General features: G+C 43.8%; 1 protein-coding gene across 8 annotated transcripts in view; it reads left to right on the top strand.

Moving 5' to 3' along the window:
- The window catches only part of FRMD4B (FERM domain containing 4B), a 197,911-nt gene that overhangs the window by 119,991 nt on the left and 59,436 nt on the right, over nt 1-18,484 (top strand). For all 8 annotated transcript variants that reach the window (XM_043551214.1, XM_043551217.1, XM_043551216.1 and 5 more), the window contains 3 exons: nt 470-554; nt 16,849-16,905; nt 18,130-18,152. In XM_043551214.1, the coding sequence (XP_043407149.1) occupies nt 470-554; nt 16,849-16,905; nt 18,130-18,152 (165 nt within the window). The remainder of the gene's footprint in view (nt 1-469; nt 555-16,848; nt 16,906-18,129; nt 18,153-18,484) is intronic.

Below are 18,484 nucleotides of genomic sequence, written 5' to 3'. Positions count from 1 at the left end.
TATTGGAACTAGAACTCCCATGAGTTCCTGGACACGATGTGATTCCAAGGTCATGCCTCCGCCAACCTTCCACGCTAGCACTAATCCCTCTGCCACGGTGGATTTTGCATTGGCTTTGTCGAGTTGTAACACAGAGTTTGTGTTACCCTTTTCCAATTCCAGGGTGTCTTTTCTCTGCTTAAGAGGATGACTTGCCCCTTTGAAATCTGACAAGGTTTTCAAAAGAGATGAAAAGTCGTCAAATAGCTCCTATCTGTTTAACAGGGTGTTTGTCATTCCCTTTTCGCTATCTCTCCTACAGGTCTTTCTGCTTGTTCCCTACTAATAGGCAGGAAATTAAATGCAATAAGTCATAGTTCTTCTGAACCATCTGTACTGCAGGGGAACAAAAAAATGAGGAAATCAGAATGACTTGGGAGGGAATGGAACCTGGGTAAGAAAACAAAGTTGCTTTTGTTCTTTTTTTCAGGTTTTACATTGAAAGCATCTCCTTTCTGAAGGACAGAAACACAGTAGAACTCTTTTTCCTGAATGCAAAATCTTGTGTGCACAAGGTAACGTGTGATGTCTTTTGAAACATTTACCCAATATTATGCATTTTCCAGTACTAGAGCCCATCACTAGACTGGCTGATAAATTAGGTATTAATGAAATCATATTTCTAGATTATACTGAAGGATTCAAATTTAAACACTCCTCCAACTTCAGGTACGTAGATGAATGGGAAGGGGATGGTTTCAGGATGCGATTTTCACAGCCCTCTGGCTTTCAAAGGGGCTAAACCAAAATCCCACATCCAAATATACCCAGACTGGAGTGTTTGAAATCTGGATCAGAATTTTGCAGCTAGCCCTCAGCTCTAATTGACATCATACATGTGCTTCCCGCATACATGTAATAGTCAATGGCTAACGCAAGTGTCTACCTTAGTTCTTCATTAATCTCAACCACCGCTCTGCATCAGTGCACAAGACATATTCATTTGAATGTGGTTACTTCTTTCCCTGAAGGTACCCCATAAAGTCAAGAACAAAGAGAACATACTTTTAATATATATATATATATATACACAAGTGTATGTACATGGTACACTCTCTCTCTCTCTCTCTCTCTCTCTCTCTCTCTCTCTCTCTCTCTCTCTCTCTCTCTCTCTCTTCCTGGTTAGGAAGTTAACATTTTGTGTATAGAAAATGCAAAAATTCACACTTTTTTTAAACTTTTTTTTTTTTCATCAGGATGTCATGCTACCATGTTTTAAATAGTATAAATTAGCTCCCCAGAGGAAGGGGAATCTCCCTCATCCTAAGTGAGGATTGTATGGGCACATCAAATAAAACCACAGGTGCCAGTCTGCCAAACTTTTGCTGTAACAGGAACCATGTTTCAATAAACGCCAATGCAGCAGTGTCTAATGTTTCTGTGATTTTTCTGGTACTGTCAAGTCAAGCAGCTGGCACTTCCATTGTTGTTTTTCATGCAACCTGCCTAGTTGTGAAGCGCAGGAAGTGTGGAACTCGATTCTGACAGGTATTAGAGAGAAACAGAATAATCTGCTCATTCATTAACTGGTATAGTGATTCCATATATTAGTTCAAATTCATCCCTGTGCAACTCCATTGTTTGCTAACATTCACACACATCACATTTTAAAGGGTCGTAGATCAAAAACTGGTATTTCTGGCTGGGTGGAAACCTTACACAGAATATTTAATGGCAAGAATGTGGATCTCACTTGTATAGGAATTTGTTTCTGGGAGAGTGAGAAAAATGGAACCCCACTTCCCACCCCGCAACCCCCCCAAAAAAACGTTGTTTTTTTTTAAAGTAAACATTTGTTAAGAGTCCTGGACCTCATTGGGCGAGCTTAATAGCCAACGAGTCTCAAGTTCAGTCTATTCGTCCTCTCAAGTAAGTGTCTTGGAAGTTGGTGGAAATTGTTTCAGGGAACACTGAAACACAGGCACGAAAGCACAAAAAATATAGAATTGGAAAATGTAACTGATTTAGTCATGGGATATTCATGGGGTGAAGAATATTACCACTGTCCAGAACTAACTTGCTATTAAAATAAATGCTAGTCACATCAAAACATTGGGTTACCTGGTGTGTGTGTGTGTGTGTCTGTGTGTGTCTGTGCAGTATAAAAGGCAAGGGGAAAAAACACTCCATATATAAACATATATGTCATCTAGCCAGCCAGGAAGACTCGCATCTGGCCCTGATAAATATTATTATTCACACAGCGTAGTTATCTAGTATTGAAATGAACTGATGATCATGCGCAAAGTGCTGGAATAAACACTGTGTATCATGCAGTGATTTATTTCAGTACTTTGAGTGTCACTGTTTGAATGAGAGTCCTTTTTATTTCGTTAGGCCTGTGCTTTAATTGGTATTAGTGTACAAAGTGCCAGTTGCCTGATTTTGCACGGCACAACTGCCAGAAGATGAGAGAAATAGTTTTCCCTAGTGTACAGTTTCTATAGGAAGCATAAGGAGAAGGAGCTTGGCTTAAAATTCGGAAAGGAGGTTGGCTGTAAAGAAAAGTTTCAGAACAGCCTTGAGATACTAACAAAGTACAGGTTTCAGAGTAGCAGCCGTGTTAGTCTGTATTCGCAAAAAGGAAAGGAGTACTTGTGGCACCTTAGAGACTAACAAATTTATTTGATATTTATTTGAAATAAATTTGTTAACAAAGTACAGTAAAACCAGGCAGCCCTTCTCTTTGTATAACTTCTCATTCCAAACTGGTGAAACGAAAATGAACCCTGAGCAAAGAAATTTCTCTGTTTATAGATCATTAAAAATCAAAGCAGACTTGTTGCCTCTTAGTCATGCTGGTTAAAACTGAGGCTGCACGGGCATGACAGCAGCAGTGCAGGGGAAGAGTTTTATCTTCACTTGCTAATAACATTGAGTGTACAGTCTGGCAAAGACTCAGAAGGAACAGATCCTATGTGAATGGGGGTTTGAAGACAATACTGTAGCACTGTGACCTAAGTCTTCACTTGGCTTCACGTTGGGGTACCATCCCAAAAGATCCTTACACTGCAGGATCCCGTGCCAAGAGAACAAGATTGGGGTCAAGCTTTTCTGAACTCAGCAGTGCAAGCCTGAATATCTGTGGGTTTAGCTATCTCTGCTTGTTGTGTTGGGAATATGTAACCATGTGCTACATCCCCCTAATTCACCTCAGTAAATCCCTTCTTTTTGATTGCAAGCTCTTTGGGGCAGGGACTGTCACTATTAGTACAGCATTAAGCACAGTAGGGCTCCACCTGGCTGCTGCATTATAAATGTTAACATCTTGGGCTTGATTATTAGTATTTTTGCGTACACGTCTCTGTTCATGGCAGTAATGCGATTCACAACCATTCTTGATGGTATATTGAATATTCCTAATGAGTTAGATAAAGCCACAAATATGTGGGATTTGCACGTGCAAAAGGGCTGATTGTACATATAAAAATGGGCAATCGGTTGTGTGTGGTTGGAAAATCTGAAGGGTGTCTGGAAATTTGAGTCAAATTAGTCTTTGGCATAGCTCCATTGAAGTCAGTGGATTTACCCTAGGGATAAATTTGGCCCATTGCCTTTTAACACTAAAATGAGTTACTTTCTGGTTATTTAATGCCATTTGGGGAACAGCTGATCACAGTTATGTGAGATTTCAGTTCATTAGAGATAATCAAAAATGCAGTTTACATTTGTGTTGAATTAACACTCTCTCATTTAAGAACTGGAATGCAGATGAGATGATGGGCACCTCAAATGTATTCAAAAGCCACACTAACTCAATAAACATTGTAGTCACTTTCGTTTGTGCTTCAGGGCAAGGAGACGCAGTCAGAGTAAAGGGCAGTATCAGCTACAAAATATAACCAGATTCCCAACTTCAGTGAAGCAACCTACGGCTAGTCACTAATGACAGATCAGATGTTCTCTGGTATTTCTCAGTAGTTAATCCAGGTAGGGAAGCTTAGACTTGTGTAGATTTCTTGTTTTGTTCTTGTTTTTGTTTCTGTTTTTTGCTCCACTCATATTGAATGTCATAAGGAACCCCAATGTCTTTAAAAGCAACAACCTATACTTGAAGCACATGATGCAGGGATCTCCGTAATGCACCTGTGCTCTCTGTTTACCTGAATGATGAGATATAAAAGGCCGTATCCTACCCTAGATCTTTACATGAAGCTCCCATTGTGGGACAGGAATGCAGTTCAAAACGTGGGTGATCAGATAGGAGGGTGTGAGGGAAGTATGGAAACTGGATGGGTTGATAAAGACTGCTTAAAATAGCATCTTAATTATTTTCACAGAACTGTTCTCAATGTTCTTTCATATTTCACTGGGTAAAAAAACAGAGAGAAACTTTAAAAAAAGCCCCAGTCCAGGAAAGCACTTGCGCCTGTATTTAGCTTAAAGTGTGTGCTTAACTTCCGGTGACTTTAATGGGATTTAGGCAAATGCTTAACTCTGAGCATACGTTCTTTCCTGGATACTGATGCTTTCCTGAGTGAGAGACTTGCTGGGTGGGTATGTGCAGTTGTGGAGTGAGCCATGTGTTGGTGCTTTCATTTCAGTGGTACTCTATCCATATGGGGTGAAATTCACCCTTGTGCCAAGGGCCAGTGCAAGGCTTAAGCAACAGCTAAGTCCTACTTCGAGGGACCAAGTCCTACTTAAATGTGATTTAGGCCTTGTGCCTGTCCGCTGCCTCGGAGGAATTTCCCCCATAGCTTGTAAAGTACCGTAGAATCCTTCAGGCAGAAAGTGCGACCTAATTACGTAATTATTAAAAAATATGTATTGGCATCGCTGTTTACATGGGAGAAGCGCTCCATAGAATGTAGTCTTCGTGTGTGTCTATGGGGCAGTTTCTCTGAAGCTCGTCTCTAGGTTAGGTCCTATGCTCCGGTTTAGTTTCCACGCTTTTCCTCCTCCAATACAAAGGGAATCCCTAATCTAGGGGAAGGGAGATCAATGCCTCAAATATCTCGGGGCCAGATTCTGATACTTATTCCCGTTCAGGAGCACTTTGCTCCACAAGGGGTCATTTGGATTTCAGTTGGCCGGCTCACAGCATAAAGTACTACTCAATGTGAGTAAAAGTGGCAGAATCTAGCTAGCCTACCAGGCCAGCATCTCCAGGTGCCCGCTGCGCTTTAAGGGAGCCCAGGGTCAGTGTGCACGGTGACCCTGCTGTCCCAGGGGAGTCTGGACAGTCCTTTTGCTCTAGGCTGAACATACTGGTGAACAACCGGCCCATATGGAGCAGAAAATGACCCTGCTCTATATAACTTCTCTCCCTTTTCCTCCTTCCTTGAGCTCTTCCTCCCTTTGGAGCACCGAGCCAGTGACCCCTTTCCATGGAGGAAGCTGGGCAGTCAGACATATAATCCCCATAGTAAGTGTATGATTCACTAGGGGCTCGTGCTCTTTGTATCTTCTGTCAGCCAAGTGCATTGCATGTACCAGGGGCTCCTTGCGTCCCTCCATTTCCCCTGCCCCACCAGGTCTCCGTGTGCCACCCTCCCGTCCTCCCCTATTTCAAGGACTCCTTGTAACTCCTCCCACCTCCTCCCTTGTGCTCCCCCATGTTCCCCTCCCCCCATGCAGTTGTTTCCCATTCTCCCCACTTCCAAGCCACAGGATCCGTGTGCATCCCATTTGTCTCTTCCCTCCCCAAGGCACAGCGGGCCTCTGTGGGCCCCCCATTCACTCCCTCTGCTACATGCCAGAGTGCCTGTGTCAGCCCCGCAACCTCCAAGTCTCCCATCCCCTACTCCAGGGTGCCTGTGTAGCCCCTCTATTCCCTACTCCCCGTCTCCCCCCTCCCCTCTTGTTGATCCCTGCTTTGCCCCTCACACACTGCTTCCCCCTTCTGGTCCCCACTTCCTCCACTTTTCACCCCATCCGTCTGGTTCCTGCTACATTTTCTCCGTCCCCACTCTTGCCTCTTCCCTGTCTGGGTCCCCATTTCCCCCTCACACTCTGCTCTTCCCCCGCCCTGCCAGTCCCCTCCTACAAGCTCTCTTTCTACGCCTCTCCTGTTTCAGTTAGAGCCCAGGCTACAGCCATTCTTCTCCCACAGCAGGTTAAGCTGCTGCCTCTGATACGTGTGGGCAGCAGAGTGAGTCTTCTGCCTGCAGCACCGGGGCCCTGATTTTCCTGTGAATCAGGCTTTTCTGGTGTTCCGATTTGCAGCCATAGCAATAGACTTGTGCCCATTGGTGACTAGCACGTTCCCTGAGATTCTGGAATTGACGGGATGTTCCAAAGCTAATCTGCTACAGACAAACCAAGAAATGCCCTGAGTTGAGCGTTTACAACTGGCTTTGCTTGGCCAATTAACCATGTTTACTCTCACGCTCCTGCCGCCCCATCTTGACCACAGGTACTTCGGCAGCAAAGTCTTGCTTCTTAATTTCATCACTGACCTGGCTTTCAGCACCGGCCGGTCTCTTGCAATGCATGTTATGTAAGGTCCTTGCAGCAAGTAATACCAAGTTACACACCTAAAGAAAAAACTCCTACTACATACTAGCCGGCACAATTCATTCTGTGTTTACTATGCTGTCCACCTGACTTGGCTTTCCCCATTTACCAGGCAAGACAAACAATGCAAATAAAACCCCATTTAACGTGAACTCAGCTCTGCCACTCAGATGTTCCAAAGGAGGGTTTCCTTATCACTGGCGCGTGCATGAGTACTGGTACTTCAGGCTTTTATAACTAGTACTCTGGGGTCCCTTTCCCCACCCCTCCCTGATGAGGTGCTGGTTTTTTTTATTATTTTTTTCTGGACATCATTGCAGCTCAAGTCCCACTCACTTCCGAGCAGTCTAATAACCTGCCATGTAGCTAAACCTGCACCAAGCCCAGTCTTGCAGTCTGCCTCCCTCCTTCATGTTTTGCCTGGAGTTTGGAGTAGCCCAATGTCCAGTGCCAGTTAGAGCCTGAACAATTGAACGGTAGGCAGTGCTAAGTGTTATATGGATGAATAACAAAGAAGAGAGTCCCTGTCCACGGAGATCTGAATCTAGATGTCAGATTAGACACAACATGTGAACAGAACAGAGAGGATTGGGGCAGATGGAGGATGTAACAAAGTCAGTGGAGTTTAGCAGGAAGTTCTGAAGTCTCAGCTCACCACTTGGCTAACCAAGGCCTGACAGTCATGAGTTTTAGGCATCTCAGCTGAGGTAGGCCTGAGCCACTGACATGGGCACCAGGGATCACTGCCAGGAAAGAGATCTGAGAGGTTGTCTATCCCCACTCCGGCTGTTGATCAACAGCACCTACCCAATCTGTGACTGCTACTTCAGTCTCAGGGTTGCATTAGCTTCTGAGCCGCTATCCAACCCCTGCACTCAGCCATGAAGGAGCCTCCATGGAGCAGCACTCTGTGGTGCACTGGGGCTTTACGCCGTGCGCTCGGCTTCCTACGGCTTTCCTGCCCCCTCAGTTGAGCGGGACTCAGGGGTTCCATTGCACCCCAGTACTCTGCACACCTATGCTCTGTACGTTAATGAGAAAACCTGTGCACCACACAGTGTAATTAAATAATTATGGAATCTCGAAAACAAACCAATCTGCTCTACACCAGTTGGGTCGAGTGCAATACATGTGGCTAGAGCTCTTGATAATGAAGGGACTTGCGGAGTCTCTGCCAGTGCCATTAGTAAGTTCCCACTGTGTTCTGGATTCTAATATCTCCTGACGTTTTTGAGTGCTTGACTTTGCAACCTTAATGTTCTTTTAAAGTAGGTTTTATTAGTGGAACTTCCCCTGTTTTAAAACAAAACAAAACCCCAAAAATCCAGACCTCTTATCATGTGGAACCACACTGACCCCGCAAAAACAGGGTACGGACCTTTAGATTCACTGCACGGATCTCAACCACTTCAGTTAATGGAGAACTGGGGCCCGTCTCCCTCTGATCCTATTCTCCTCTTCCACCTCCCGCTCCCTCCTGCATTCCAATCAACGTGCTGTCACTACCACCGCCTCCTCGTCCTCCATGCTGCCTGGGCACCAGAAGCAGGAGCACTGAATGCAAAGGAGGGAGTGTTCCTGCTCACAGCCCCTGGCTGGTGGGTTGAGAAGAGCAGTTGCAGAGAAGTCCTTCTTAGGCCCTGCAGTCCCAGGAGGAAGCGTGATCCATGGGGATGGCACGTGCTCAGTCTGGTCAGCACATAGGAGCTGTGAGGGGATGGAGCATGCTCAGTGCAGACAGAGACTTTGGGGAATTTAGCTGCCAAACTCTAACAAGTCTCATCTGAGCATGTGTAAACTGAGTTGTTCATGTTTTTTTTTTTTTTTGAGGCCTATAAATTAGCCACATTTGGGCAAATTTTCAGGGAAATGGCAAAAGGGACATCCTTGGTCCTGGGGTGGTGCTTCTGACAAATTTCAAGTCCCTACTCTAGAGCACAGAGGTGCCAAAGTGTCTCAACAAACCATGGGCAAAACAGTGTATTTTCCCTTATCTCACTCTGAGAAATAGCCTCAACTGTTTAATATAAAACTTTCCCCAAAAATATCAGTGGAGACAGATGCCTGGCATGGAAAATTTCAGTCCATATAATTTAACTTTGGCAAAGTTGTAAGCCACTGAAAACAGGGTCTGATAATCGGATGTGTGGGGCAGTCTTACCTCTAGGTGACACTGTTAGCTCTGCCTATAATTAAGATGCACACATAAATGTCAGTGATCAAAATAGGGCCCCTAGGTATCTCTTTTCAATTACTGGGTATTCATCTCTTATTAGTGTTTGCTTCATTTGATCATGTTATCCAATGTAGCCTCCCTGGAAGAGTGAGTTGTTACATTTGCTTGGCCTACTTTAGTCCTCCATAGCTACCTTTGTCATATGATAACAGGTTGTTCCTACTCACCACACCTTCCATCGTTAGAGCCACTCCCTTGCTTGAGACTGTCACTCCCGAATGATTTTATCAAAAGGAGAGTTGTAGAGCTGTTTACAAGGTGAGGATCTGATTTTCATTGACTAATACTTTGCCATTGGGCTGTCAGACATCCCAGAGATCATTGCACTGATCTGCTTTGGGAACTGGTGGTGATGGGCAAGAAGGTGGAAAGGTGGGCCTTGTTCTGCATTCTTATTACTACATTCACTTACGCTGTGTCCACGTACAGCCAGTTGTCTCCCTTGAAACACTTTACAGCACGTGCTGTGGTCTTCTCTCTCTGTCTTTAGTGAGCCTGAAGTACATACTTAAATTCTTTCTTTGATGAATTAGGGCCCAAATTCTGCCCTGAGAAGGCAGGATTTGGCCTTTACTACTCATTGTGAATATTGATGCACTAACTCGACAGTACTTACCACTCAGCTTGGACAGCTGCTAGGTCCTATTATTAGTCTAACATTATTCTGCCTCACAAAAGCCACCTGGACAAGTTGGGCCAGAGTCAGTCCTGCTGTAAACCCATAAACTTCTGGAAAGCTACACCAGCAGATGAATTTGGCTCTTCAGTTAAAACAATTGGTCCCTACTGCAAAGCTTAATTGAAAAATATCAATTCCATCCCCTTCCTGGAGCAGCTCCATTGATTCTGGCTAGACTTATTTACATCTGAAATGTGTAAGAATCAGATGCCATTATCTGAATTACATCCATCTACTTAACCTCTTCCTGGTAACCTTATTCCAGCTTGGGATAACTCTAGGAAAATATCCTATCTTCATGTTCGACAGGTGGTTCTCAGAGCATGCTGCAGACCTAGCTCCCAGCCCCTTGGCCTACTTGCCTAAACTTATGCTTAAATGGTCCAGCCATCCCAGGACATGCAAATTAATCTTTATCAGTGTGTCGTTCCCCTCTGGTTTTGAAAATTGCTATGGTTGCTGGAGTAGTGCTGAACTGTCATCGCAGAACCTGGAACCACACGCAGCTCCGCCGGTTTGGGATTGATACAAACTCAGAATACTGCCTGGCTTTGTTGGAAAGGCTTCCCAGCCTTTTGAATGAACACATGTTGATGTATAGATTGGAGTCCACCCACAAGCGTGGGCTAGTGGTTGGGGCATGGAATGAGTGGTAGGAGACTTGGCTTTAAGCCCTGGCTCTGACCTGATGTGTGACGTTGGGTAAGTCACTTCTTCTCTGTGTGCCTCTGTTTTCCCTCCAACTCTGTCTATTTAGATTTTACACTCTTCAGGACATGTGCTCCCTCCCCCTCTGCCCCCAGTTTGTACAGCACCTTGCACAGTGGGATTTCTAAGTGCGACTTTCATACAAATAGTAAACAATAGTTGAAAACAGTCCACTGTGTCCTAAAGATAAGGCCAGAGTACAGCTGGCCCTAGGGAGAGAAAGGGCTCCTAGAGCCTCTTCATGTACCAATGCACTCACGCAATAGTCTGAAAAGACTGGGGAATGCAAGGCCATGAGACATGCTTGCAACAGTTGGGGGTAGTGAAGTATTCACCTTGTTTTAAAGGTATAGTAAGATCTGCAGCTCCCCTGAAAACACTGGGTCTGATTCTTCACTGCCTTGCATGGTGATTGAGGCCTGTGTAATGCTGAGTGCTTGGGCCAGATCCTCAGCTGATATAAATTGGTATTCCACGGAAGTTAGTGGAGCTAAGCTTGATTTACATGACCTTAGAATCGGACCTCATGTTGCACAGGAGTAAATGTCTACACAAGGTGCAAGGCTGTGGAGAAGCAGGCCTATTATGCCTTCTATGATCGTAATGCTCCCCAGCCCTGTGGTATGTCATCTCGGTCCCCCCTCACCCTCCCAGCTATTATGGGCCCTAATTTGGCTTCCATCTAATAGACTGGGATTTTTATAACTATCCAGAATGCATTTTTTCATGGCACTGTGGTGTGCAGAATTATCAAACTTACAATTAGGATTTGGGTGTTGAATGTGCAGTATGTTTCCATTCCACGAGCAATGCGCCTTGCTGTAAAGGAATGAGGAAAACGGTGCTTGTAAAGTAGTTGCAATGTTCCTTCCAAAATAGGTCAATATGGGGAGCAACACAATTAATAACATGCCCCGAATTATAATTCACAAGCAAAACAATATACGGACGCAGGGACATGGATCAACAAAAGGATGGAGGCTGAAACGACACTCAAAGCAATCCCTGTTGAATGATTGAATGGATTTGAATGCCAGCCTCTTAATATCCTGGCTAAAGAGCTTTGTTCAGTCAATTGTCATGTTGTTGTTTGTTAATAGTAATTATCACAAAACATCATAACATGCATAGGAGAGCCCCAGCACCTCTTAAAATATGTATTTACAGCCATGTAAATACATATTTAAGATTGGTATAATAATAATAATCATAATTGTTATTAATGATAAGTGTTTCACTTAGCTTTTCATCTTCAAAGAGTTTTGCAAACATTAAGCATCACACTATCCCTGCCAGGTAGCCAAGTATTAGCCCCATTTTAGAGAGTAAGTAGCTTGCCCATGGTGATTCACAGTGACAGAATTGGGAATAAAACCCAGACATCCCGGGTTCTAGTCCTGTGCTCCATCCATTAGGAACACTTATGCATGCTTTTAAGTATACCGTAGTGGTATGGTTACCACTAAGTGGGTTCTGCCATGATTAACAGACATGTATTGTAACACTGTGTTTAACGTTCCTTAGAGACCCACTGGATCTCATGTACCAGTAGGTGTGCCTACTTCTTTCTAAACAGCAGATTAATTCAACAGACTGTGCAGGTTCTTCTGACAGTCACAACTGATCATAACAACAGGTTTCGGAGTAGCAGCCGTGTTAGTCGGTATTCACAAAAAGAAAAGGAGGACTTGTGGCACCTTAGAGACTAACACATTTATTAGAGCATAAGCTTTCGTGAGCTACAGCTCACTTCATCGGTGTGCATCTGATGAAGTGAGCTGTAGCTCACGAAAGCTTATGCTCAAATAAATTTGCCACAAGTACTCCTTTTCTTTTTGCGAATATAGACTAACACGGCTGCTACTTTGAAGCCTTTTGTTATTTGTGACACTTGTTTGGCATGAATAAAACACATGGGTACAGAATGCTCCTAGTCTGGGGACGGCCTAGAGATCACTTCCCTGTCATAGTAGCAACACCTGTTGGAAGGGGGACATTCCTTGTCATCTAACATTCTTGACAGGCTTGCTGGGAGTGGGGGAGGGAGAGAGAGAAATGGCTTGTACTGCTGGCAGCATCAGCAGAAAACGACCTTTCTGTGAAAACTGTGAATTATTTGCCAGCTCAGTTTGAATTCAGTCTCTGTGGGCCTCAGCTGCTGTAAAGCAATGTGGCCCAAGATCTCTCTCTCTCTCTCTCTCTGAGGCCTGGTGGCTGAGTGGTTAAGGCATTGGATTGCAATCCCAGAGGTTGTAGATTGAAGTCTTGCTTGATCTCATACTCCAGTTCATGGAGCTGCAAAATTGGGTATCTGATCTATAGGGTGGGGGAAGTCAAAGGCAGCCAGACATGATGCTAGTCACATCCCTTCCTTGTGTATGGTTGGCTATGGAAACTAATGTGTTGGAAACTGCATTAACCTGGTGAGCCGTGTGAGGCAAACTTTGACTCTTGCTATCTCTCTGTAATTCTCTGGGGCATCACATTACTGCATCTTACCTCTCCATGCAGAACTCCTGAAATTCCCACGAGGCTCGGAGTGTGCTGAGGCTTGAGTTACGAGAGGCGGGTGTCACATGTTCAGTATTCTCCCCTGTAAAAATGAAAATATTTACTGTTTGAAAATTCATTGGCCCCACTCTGCCCTTTATGCAAGTGGCAAGGGGATATTTTCCCTAACCCAGGAGTCCAAATGTAAGCCACTAGATGCTGCCCCTAGCCTAGCTGCTGATGGTGGAATGTGGAAGAAATCCCAGTTCCTGCAAACGCTTATGCATCTGCCTGACAAAGGTGAGAATGGGCCCATTCACATGTGCCAAGGTGGGGTGTTTGCAAGATAAGGGTCTTGACTTGTAAACCCTTTGAGGAGATGTTTCAGAGTAGCAGCCCTGTTAGTCTGTATTCGCAAAAAGAAAAAGAGTACTTGTGGCACCCTAGAGACTAACCAATTTATTTGAGCATAAGCTTTCGTGAGCTACAGCTCACTTCATCGGATGCATAAAGTGGAAAGTACAGTGAGGAGATTTTATATATACACACAGACCATGAAAAAATATACATTGTAAGGAGAGTGATCACTTAAGATGAGCTGTTACCAGCAGTAGAGTGGGGTGGGGGGAGAGAAAACCTTTTGAAGTGATAATCAAGGTGGGCCATTTCCAGCACATTTCCAGGAGTTAACAAGAACGTCTGAGGAACAGTGGGGGGAGGGCGGGAGGAATAAACAAGGGGAAATAGTTTCACTTAGTATAGGTTTCAGAGTAATAGCCGTGTTAGTCTGTATTCGCAAAAAGAAAAGGAGTACTTGGGGCACCTTAGAGACTAACCAATTTATTTGAGCATAAGCTTTCGTGAGCTACAGCTCACTTCATCGGATGCATCCGATGAAGTGAGCTGTAGCTCACGAAAGCTTATGCTCAAATAAATTGGTTAGTCTCTAAGGTGCCCCAAGTACTCCTTTTCTTTTCACTTAGTATAATGACTCAACCACTCCCAGTCTCTATTCAAGCCTAAGTTAATTGTATCCAATTTGCAAATTAATTCCAATTCAGCAGTCTCTCCTTGGAGTCTGTTTTCGAAGTTTTTTTGTTGAAGGATAGTCACTTTGAGATCAGAAATCGAGTGACCAGAGAGATTGAAGTGTTCTCCGACTGGTTTATGAATGTTATAATTCTTGACATCTGATTTGTGTCCATTTATTCTTTTACGTAGAGACTGTCCAGTTTGACCAATGTACATGGCAGAGGGGCATTGCTGGCACATGATGGCATATATCACATTGGTGGATGTGCAGGTGAACGAGCCTCTGATAGTGTGGCTGATGTTATTAGGCCCTGTGATGGTGTCCCCTGAATAGATATGTGGGCACAGTTGGCAACGGGCTTTGTTGCAAGGATAGGTTCCTGGGTTAGTGGTTCTGTTGTGTGGTATGTGGTTGCTGGTGAGTATTTGTTTCAGGTTGGGGGGGTTGTCTGTAAGCAAGGACTGGCCTGTCTCCCAAGATCTGTGAGAGTGATGGGTCATCCTTCAGGATAGGTTGTAGATCCTTGATAATGCGTTGGAGAGGTTTTAGTTGGGGGCTGAAGGTGATGGCTAGTGGCGTTCTGTTATTTCTTTGTTGGGCCTGTCCTGTAGTAGGTGACTTCTGGGTACTCTTCTGGCTCTGTCAATCTGTTTCTTCACTTCAGCAGGTGGGTATTGTAGTTGTAAGAATGCTTGATAGAGATCTTGTAGGTGTTTGTCTCTGTCTGAGGGCTTGGAGCAAATGCGGTTGTATCGTAGAGCTTGGCTGTAGACAATGGATCTTGTGGTGTGATCTGGGTGAAAGCTGCAGGCATGTAGGTAAGTATAGCGGTCAGTAGGTTTCCGGTATAGGGTGGTGTTTATGTGACCATCGCTTATTAGCACCGTAGTGTCCAGAAAGTGGATCTCTTGTGTGGACTGGTCCAGGTTGATGGTGGGATGGAAATTGTTGAAATCATGGTGGAATTCCTCAAGGGCTTTTTTCCATGGGTCCAGATGATGAAGAAGTCATCAATGTAGCGCGAGTAGAGTAGGGGCATTAGGGGACGAGAGCTGAGGAAGCGTTGTTCTAAGTCAGCCATAAAAATGTTGGCATACTGTGGGGCCATGCAGGTAGCAGTGAAGGTATACATTGTCCCCAAATGTGAAATAGCTATGGGTGAGGACAAAGTCACAAAATTCAGCCACCAGGTTTTCAACAATTTCCGTCCCACCATCAACCTCAGCCTGGACGAGTCCACACAAGAGATCCACTTCCTGGACACTACGGTGCTAATAAGCGATGGTCACATAAACACCACCCTATACCGGAAACCTACTGACCGCTATACTTACCTACATGCCTGCAGCTTTCACCCAGATCACACCACATGATGCATTGTCTACAGCCAAGCTCTACGATACAACGACATTTGCTCCAAGCCCTCAGACAGAGACAAACATCTACAAGATCTCTAGCAAGCGTTCTTACAACTACAGTACCCACCTGCTGAAGTGAAGAAACAGATTGACATAGCCAGAAGAGTACCCAAAAGTTACCTACTACAGGACAGGCCCAACAAAGAAAATAACAGAATGCCACTAACCGTCACCTTCAGCCCCCAACTAAAACCCCTCCAACGCATTATCAAGGATTTACAACCTATCCTGAGGGATGACCCATCACTCTCACAGATCTTGGGAGACAGGCCAGTCCTTGCTTACAGACAGCCCCCCAACCTGAAACAAATACTCACCAGCAACCACACACCACACAACAAAACCACTAACCCAGGAACCTATCCTTGCAACAAAGCCCGTTGCCAACTGTGTCCACATATCTATTCAGGAGACACCATCATAGGGCCTAATCACATCAGCCACACTATCAGAGGCTCGTTCACCTGCACATCTACCATCTACAATGTGATATGTGCCAGCAATGCCCCTCTGCCATGTACATTGGTCAAACTGGACAGTCTCTACGTAAAAGAATAAATGGACACAAATCAGACGTCAAGAATTATAACATTCAAAAACCAGTCGGAGAACACTTCAGTCTCTCTGGTCACTCGATTACAGACCTAAAAGTGGTAATTCTTCAACAAAAAAACTTCAAAAACAGACTCCAAGGAGAGACTGCTGAATTGGAATTAATTTGCAAACTGGACACCATTAATTTAGGCTTGAATAAAGACTGGGAGTGGATGTGTCATTACACAAAGTAAAACACTTTCCCCATGTTTATTTTCCCCCCACTACTGTTCCTCACACGTTCTTGTCAACTACTGGAAATCGCCCACCTTGATTATCACTACAAAAGTTTTTTTTCTCTCCTGCTGGTAATAGCTCATCTTACGTGATCACTCTTGTTACAGTGTGTATGATAACACACATTGTTTCATGTTCTCTGTGTATAAAAAATCTCCCCACTGTATTTTCCACTGCATGCATCCGATGAAGTGAGCTGTAGCTCACGAAAGCTTATGCTCAAATAAATTGGTTAGTCTCTAAGGTGCCACAAGTACTCCTGTTCTTTTTGCAGATGCAGACTAACACGGCTGTTTCTCTGAAAAATAACAAACTAGGTCCTTGCCCTGAGGAGTTGCCATTTTTTAAGATGTATGTATCTTTGGCTCAATCCACGACCGTTGTGCACTCAAACGTCTCATTACTTTTAAGGTGTACAGAACTGGGCTCCTGTGCTTTGACAGGGTACGTCTAGCCAGTTGCAATCAATAAAGATCTATGCAGAAAATATGCAATTACAAGATAAACTGAGTGGTGGCTGGAAGAGAGAGAGAGAGGCAAAGACACACACCAAACAGCGAAATATCATATCTGTGACCTGAGTGCAGCCAACTGGTCTGGTGAAACTTGTAGGACCTGAATGTACTAAATTGCAGAGACAAAGAAGTGGTTCATTATACACCACCGACACATTCAAATAGCAGCTCCCTCTCTTCTCTCCCTGAATCCTGTTTTCAGAATTTACTTTCTTGAATTAATCTAAAAAAATTAAACCCACAAATGGCAAAGTTACTAAAACTTTACTTGACAATTCTTCCGTCCCCCTTCCCTCATTGCAGTGGTATGGTCTGCAATTGAGCGAGACCTAGAGGTACAGAGTAATGTGACAGCCTCCCAGATTCAGTAGTCCTGGGCTGTGTCCCTTCACTGCTGAGTCAGGAAATGCACATTAATGTTTTCCTCTTTATGTAAACAGGGGCAGATTGAGGTAGAAAGTGAGACAATCTTCAGATTAGCAGCCCTGATTTTACAGGTAAGACTATCCTTTCGTGTGTGTGTGTGTGTGTGTGTGTGTGTGTGTAGTTGCTTTTTAACATAACCCACAACTTTGAAACTTAGGCATGTTTGCAGCAATTTTTGGTTTATTTGTGCTAGATTTTGCATATTGTTTGTGAATGACTGGGGAGCTGCTATTTTATTCAGGCCCGTTATGGGATTTACTATTCAAACAATTCAGGTTGGAGAGTGGGAAATCAAGTGTAACCTTTTTCTGTAAGAAAGATCATTGAACAGAGTGATTCAGTCAGGTCTGTAGATATTACAGCAGGTTTCTAACCTGTCTGTCACTTCCTCCTGTGCCACAAATAATTGACATGTGGCTGTTTTTATGGCACGATTTCAGAGTAGCAGCCATGTTAGTCTGTATTCGCAAAAAGAAAAGGAGTACTTGTGGCATCTTGGAGACTAACCAATTTATTTGCGCAATTAAATTGGTTAGTCTGTAAGGTGCCACTAGTACTCCTTTTCTTTTTATGGCACGAGATGTTGGAGGGGAAAGAGAAATAGAGTACTGTAGCTAAAAGTTACTACACTAGTTATATGAATTTTCCTTCAAGAGGACTAAAAAAAAAAAATCTAATTGTTTTTCTCTCTGTTTTGGTAAAAATAAATATTTTCCTCACCACTAATTTTATGTCAAATCATTAACATTGTTCATGTTATTTTTTGTCATTAGATTTACAATCTGTTTATGGTACAATCTGTGATTGAACACAATCTCTTTCTTAAAAGTGGCTTAACTAAGTTTTCATTGACAAATGCAAGGTGAGGTGTGTTGGCTTGGGCTGAGTGAATGATTGTTTTTCATCTTCAGTGAACACCGATCCATCACAATCACTGACCTTCTTGCAATGTTTGCTTTTCGCAGGATGTAGTTGATTAAAGGGGAGAAAATGGGTCTTTCTGTTTATATCTCTTAAAAGTGACATGGAGTTTGAATGTGAAATTATCAGTGTTTTGGGAGCAGCGTGAACACTGGTGCAGGTGGATAACCTACAACCGCAAACACTAGGGGCCAAATTCTATTCTCTTACATATATGCATGCAACTCCAGTGATTTCCCTAGGGTAGCATGACAAGAACTGAAGTCAGGATTTAGCCAAAAAGCAAAAATTAACAATGCTGAGAATAGCAAAGTTAATACTCCAGACTTTTGAAGAGATTGTGTTTTAATTTTGTCACTATTTTTCAATTGTAGGAAGCTAAAGGTGACTATTCCAGGTAATAACATTTCTCTTTATAAAATGTATGTGCTTAATGGCTCTCTTTCTTAGGTTTGCTTTGTGTTTTAAGCAATCATTTTACTACCATCAGCAGCATAGAAAAAACCCCAGCCTCGTGCAGTAACCGAAGAAGTAAAATCACTGCCATGGCAGACAAAAATCTTTTGAGTTCGTGTGGTGAAGTGCTTGTTTTGTGAATGGCTTCTGAATTCAAACATTCTGTTTCAAACCATTCTAGTCAAATCACACCATCTAATCTGCGGTTCCTGGAAGGTGGGACGAAATAAATGCTACCACTGTTTCACATTAGAGACCAGGACTGTCCTGTGT

The sequence above is a fragment of the Chelonia mydas genome, chromosome 7 (assembly GCF_015237465.2).
Source record: "Chelonia mydas isolate rCheMyd1 chromosome 7, rCheMyd1.pri.v2, whole genome shotgun sequence".
In the NCBI taxonomy this organism is placed as follows: domain Eukaryota; kingdom Metazoa; phylum Chordata; order Testudines; family Cheloniidae; genus Chelonia; species Chelonia mydas.
This window is presented reverse-complemented; position numbering and strand designations above follow the sequence as displayed.